The sequence below is a fragment of the Chiloscyllium plagiosum genome, chromosome 51, assembly GCF_004010195.1.
Source record: "Chiloscyllium plagiosum isolate BGI_BamShark_2017 chromosome 51, ASM401019v2, whole genome shotgun sequence".
NCBI lineage: Eukaryota > Metazoa > Chordata > Chondrichthyes > Orectolobiformes > Hemiscylliidae > Chiloscyllium > Chiloscyllium plagiosum.
In genome coordinates, this window is record NC_057760.1 from 3390331 (window position 1) to 3396189 (window position 5859).

General features: G+C 44.5%; 1 protein-coding gene across 1 annotated transcript in view; it reads left to right on the top strand.

The window, feature by feature from the left end:
* rnf115a (ring finger protein 115a) overlaps positions 1-4485 on the top strand; it is an 18703-nt gene extending 14218 nt beyond the window's left edge. The window contains exons 8-9 of the mRNA XM_043684098.1: positions 476-617; positions 1058-4485. Coding sequence (XP_043540033.1) covers positions 476-617; positions 1058-1189 — 274 coding nt within the window. The 3' untranslated portion in view covers positions 1190-4485. The remainder of the gene's footprint in view (positions 1-475; positions 618-1057) is intronic.
* The last annotated feature ends 1374 nt before the right edge of the window (positions 4486-5859 follow it).

Sequence of the window (5859 nt, forward strand, 5' to 3'; positions counted from 1 at the left end):
TGGTGGGAGATGTTAGGGGGGTAATGGGACATTGTTGAGCAATGTTAGGGGAGTGATGGGACATTGGGGAGTGATGTTAGGGGAGTGATGGGACGTTGAGCGATGGGAGGTTGGTGAGCAGCGAAGGGGAGTTGGGGAGCGATAGGAGGTTGGTGAGCGATTTGATGGGAAGTTGGGGAGCGATGCTAGCGGAGCGATGGGTGGTTGGTGAGAGATGTTGGGGAGCGATGGGAGGTTGGTGAGAGATGTTGGGGAGCGATGGGAGGTTGGGGAGCAATAGGGATGGAAGAGAAAAGTGATACTCTGTGCCAGGACTGGACAAGTCTGTGTCATGTACAGATGTGTGGACCATTTACCAAAATGGAGCGCTTCACATGGGGATGGATGTAACATGTAATTCAGGGAGGTGATGATGGGGAACTGTAAATCTTTGCACAGCAAGGAATGAAGTGAAGGTTTTCCTTGTGTGTTAATATAAATCTCTGACTTACATTGCTGTAGATTCCGGTTTAGAATGTCCAGTTTGTAAAGAGGATTATCTTCTTGAGGAACAGGTTCGACAACTTCCCTGTAACCACTTCTTCCACAGCGACTGCATCGTACCCTGGTTAGAACTGGTGAGCTATCCTGCACAGCAATCTTTTCACTGAAATGTTACACATGTTTGCTCTCCTCCTCTGCAGTCCATTCTCCAAGTTCAACTTGTGTTTGTGAAGGAATGGGACTTGTGGAGTAGTCAGAAAGACTGACTGGGGAATCTCTCTCCTCACTTCCCGGCTGGGAAGTTGTTTCCCTCTGGATTTCCAGGAAATCTGCCCATTCTCTTATCTGTAACTTGATTTGTTTTAAAGTTCTGACTGTTGGGTTGATTGCTTGAATCAAAGTGGTAACGTGTCCTGCAAAAGTTTACTGAATCACGGCAGTCAAGTAAATTGTAATCCTCCGAGAGTCTGCATTAATACAAACTAGAGTGAAAGATGCATGATGCAGTTCACAACTGAAGCCATATTATTTTAGGATTTGCACTGTTTAATTCTCAAACACTACTGTGTTTCAGCATGATACCTGTCCTGTGTGTCGCAAGAGTTTGAATGGAGAGGTCACCATGGGTCACCGGCAAACCTCAGAGGAGTTATCTGGTAACTTGAGTAGCAGTGAAAACCGACAGCGAGACCCCTGGGCGTACTGAAGGACTCTGCAGGAAGTACTTTGCACCCCAATCCCTGCATAACCTGATCAGTAATATTGTTACTTCTATTGTAAATGATATATATTAAAGAAACAAGTGGGCAGGTGCCATGGTTGAGTGGCTGCTCCCAAACTGATGGCATTTACAGGGGCCTATCTTTCATTCTGTGAATTATGTGTTTAACAATGTGGCATTGATTCGCTTTTCAATGGTTGCACAAAGATCATAGTTTTACGCTCAGTTTGTTCGAACTTTGCTCTATTTCGAAGACCATGGGAAGTTGATTTTAATTTCACCGGGTGAGAAATGCCACTTTTCAGAGCTCGCCAGGTGTATTTGTGTTTTGCAGTGAGAGGGAAGTTGTGAATCTCTTGGAAGTAAATCCTGCAGGAAAGCCTCGATTTAACAGTGAGGTGGGGTGTGGGTTTTACTCAATCTGAAACGTGACAGTGACAAGACAGAAAAAGACACAAAAAGGAACTAATAACCCCTCCCCGAGCCATTGTGCTACATATGAACTGATTGTCAACCTTATACTCAAACTTCTTAACCCTATAATAGATGTTTGAAAATATTGCTGTCTATTCCAATGTAGCTTTCTAATCAAATGGCCACCAGGCCGTATCTGTTTGGATGCTGTCTGTTGCCCCTTCCCCCAGTTTTCTGTCTCTGTCTGTCCTCCAGGTCCACAAGTGCTCCCCACCCTCAATGTCTTGTGAAGTAGTTATTCATCAGTGGTGAACCAAGGGCACGTACGTGAGCAGATTGTTCAGCTGTAGGCTGCTTCATCAATAATTTTTCCATTCGCATTGTGCACTTGCCAGCAGAGGCAGGGACTCTGCTTCCCTCCCTGCCCCCAGCCTTTACCAGTTAACATTAGTCAGAGGGCAATGGGTCAGGATGGGTTACTCTTCAGAGGGTCGGTGTGGACTTGTTGGGCCGAAGGGTCTGTTTCCACACTGTAAAAATCGAATCTAATCTTAACCAGTGAGTTTTCACAGACTGACAGGAATGGGTTATCTTGTGCCTGATTTGGATGTTGCAGGCGCATGGTTCCAGTACTGATCTACACATTCAACCCCCAAATCTAAGATTGCCCTTTCAGTTTTCAATATAAATACTGATATAGTTTTAGGGTAATACCCTTAGTGCAGGTGGAAGGGATTACTCTCTAAATCCTCAGACCTCCTTGAGCCAGTTCTTAAAATCTCCTTACCCTTATGAGCCAATCAGAGATTGATTTTAAGAGCTATCTCCTGAAGGATGGCCTGTCAGCGGCCAGGTCAGATCACTGGTTTCTCTCTTTTACCCTCCAGCTCTCATAAATACCTTGTGTTTGCAACGAGGTGTCTGGCCACTTTAAGCAGCCCTACCTCCAGCTCTTCCCTGTACAATCCAAGGTAATTTACCATTTATTAGAAGGTGTCTTTGAGCAGAAAGGATGGGAGCTCCTAGGAAAGGAAATCAGTGGGATTCAGAAGCATAGGAGTCAGTGCAGGGACAGTATGTTTCCTCTTGCCCCCTCCCAGGCTGGCAGCCGCTGACTGACTGACCTAGTTACTGCTTTCCTCTGTTCCCTTTCTGCATCCCCAAGTGGGTACTAATATTATAGCATAGTCAAAGAAGAGAAACAATTGGGAATCGGAGAGCAGAGCTCTCTAAATTCATGACCTCTTCCTTCCTTCCTCCATCTCAACATGCACTGGAGGAACAGGTCTTCTGATACCTGGCCACTCTCTCAGCTTTTCAGTTCAAGATTGAGTGTCAGCAGGAGATCAAACCTCATCAGCTTGATGGTTGTCATGAATTCGATTTGGCAAGTTTTCATATTTCTCCACAAAACATTCGTTTATACCATGCAGGATGTGACTGAGGAACTGAGGGTTAAACAAACCTTGGATTAACAGCGTAGCCCATAAATCCCAAGGAGCAGGAAGTCTTCAGCTTTTGCCACTCCTGCTGGTATTTGTGAAGGAGAATTCCACTTTTCATTTTCTTCAAGCTTCAGGGTCATGCAGAATGTATGTTGGCTTACAGCAAAGAGGGCAGCAGCATTAATGACAGGGTCTTAAAGTAATACAGTATTGAGAGGGAGGAAGAGAGAGATCACAGCCTCAATGATACACAGATAGTTGACATTGGATGGTATTAGGTTTTGAGCTGTGAGTGAGTGAATGTGGAAGGAAGCGAAGGTTGGGGAATAATGACATGGCACCACAGTGTTAAACATCACTGGCCAATTTCAATGATTTTTTTTGTCATGTTAAAATGTCAAACACAACAAAGTTGGCTGTAACTTGGATGGGTTTGTAAATGGTGATGCATGAAGTTTAGTTAGTCTTGGTAGTGTGATCCACTCTGAGCAGTGACCAATCTGTGACCGAGCACAGCAGTATAATCCAAGAGCCACTGAATTGATCACTGGTTTTTATTCTGATTTTTATTTGTACAATGCAAGGTATTGGCTTTAATGGTGTTAAAATGATTCACAGTTTAAATTCTGATCTGGGACATGGGTCTGAGGAGTGATCTGCAGTTGCACTGTTCCACCATCCAGCCATGAGGGGAGTGGTACACTTCTGGTTACTCTGAGGGTAGAGAGCTATCACTGAAGCACTGACTGCACAGGCCGGGTCTAACAAAAGGCATTAATGTTATCACCCATGCTCCAGCCCTAAACCTGCAGCATGGTTTGGAAAGAAGCTGAGTACAATATGAACCTTCAATATGTGCACAGATTCTTTCAGGCCAGAAGAGGCCAATTTGCCTGTCAAACCTCTGCCAGCTCTTCTGAAGAGCTGCTTCAGTTAATTGCATGTGCCAGCTTAGTTTTGCAGATCTAGTTCCTGTCTAAAATTCACCCAAACAAGTATGGCTGTGTCCCTGGCTTTGACTCCAACTCCAAGTGCCAGCAAACTATTATAGCAGACAGGAACAAATTTGCTTCCTTATCCTGGCGCATCTGGGAACAGTGTTTGCTGTGTTACTGCCTTCATTCAGGTTTACTTAGCTTTCTTAGAGCTTGCCTTTCATGTTCACTATACTATCCCCACCCAAGGTATTGTATGAATGTATTAGTTGGTGATGCAGTTCAAAATGAAACAGGAGCCAAAACTCTGCATTAAGAACTACTGTCAAACACTTGAAATAAAATTAATTCAGAATGGAATAGTGCTGCTCATTGGCAGACAGTCATCTGGTATTGCATTCTGTTTTTTTGTAGTTGTAAATGTTTAATCTGTTATTGGTTTAAAAGTTTTTATTTTGTAAATAAACCAAAAAAAAAGTTGTTGAGAGATGGTTTCCACTTGGTCCGGCCTGTCTGCAAATTGTACCTTCTGCAGCTTTTGGATAATAAGCTGCATAGCAAGAAGGTCCCAGGTTTCAGCTTGACCTGTGATGAGTTAGCAGATCCCAGCCAAGCCAGTAGTTCTTACTGGCCTCAGTACCCCTGTGGTCAAGTAAGGGACAACTGGTTAGGGTTTCTGTATCTGCTCACCTTCCAAGTCACTTGCTCGCTCTCGTACATCACCTCACATTCCCTCTCAGTGGTGGTGAGTAGCCATGTTGAACAACCGAAGTTGTGACTGTGCTCCTAGGTGCTTTTAGCAACGGTGTTCCAGGATTTAGACCTAACAATAAACGAAACAGCAGGTAGACGTCAAAGTCACAGCTGTATGTGTTTTGAAGGCACTGTGTTTTTTATATCTCTTGTCTTTATCTGGATTGTGGAGACAGCAGGTTTGAATGTTATTACATCCTGTAATCAGTCTGGGAAACAATACAAGGCGCAAAGGGAGGCAATTTTGAAGGAGGTGGATGTGGTGCCGATCAAGCAACTGCTTTGTCCTGGATGGTGTCCAGCTTCTTGAGTGTTGTTGGAGCTGCCCCCATCCAGGGCAAGTGGGAGTATTCCATCACCCTCCTGACTTGCACTTGGTGGACAGGCTTTGGGAGTCAGGCGGTGAATGACTCACCGTACTTTCCCAGCCAACTTCTGGTTAATTGTGATGCCTGAAATATTGATGGTGAGGAATTTTGTAGTAACAATGTTGAATGTCAAGAAGCAGTGGTTGCATCCTCTCTGTTTAGTGATGGTCATTGTCCTGTCACTTGTGTGGCATAGATGTTATTTGTCACGTGTCAGCCCAAACCCAGATATTGTCCAGATCTTGTTGTATTTGAATGGAGACTGCTTCAGTACCTGAGGAGTCGTGAATAGTGCTGAACATAATGCAATCCTTCAACATCCCCACTTCTGACCTTATGTTGGAAGGGAGGTCATTGATGAAGCAGCTGAAGATAGCTGGGACGTTACTCTGAGGAACTGGGGTCTCTTCTGGCACTGTTGCAGTGTCCCTACCTCTAAGCCAGGAGATTCAGGTTCAAGTCCCACTTACTCTAGAGCTGTGCAATAACATCTCTGAACAGTTTGATTAGGAAAATATCTACTCCAAGGAACTGAAGGCTGTTGTGGCAAGTCGCAGTGACCCTATCTCTGAGCCAGTCAGGTTGAGCAAGATGATGGTCCCTACTTCAGTGCCAAAAGATCAGGGTTCATGTCTCATGTCCTCCTCAGGATATGTAATAATGTCTCTGAGCAGATTGATTTGAAAATTCCTACTCTGAGGAACTGAGTGCTCTTGTAGCACTGTGGTAGTATCTCTGTT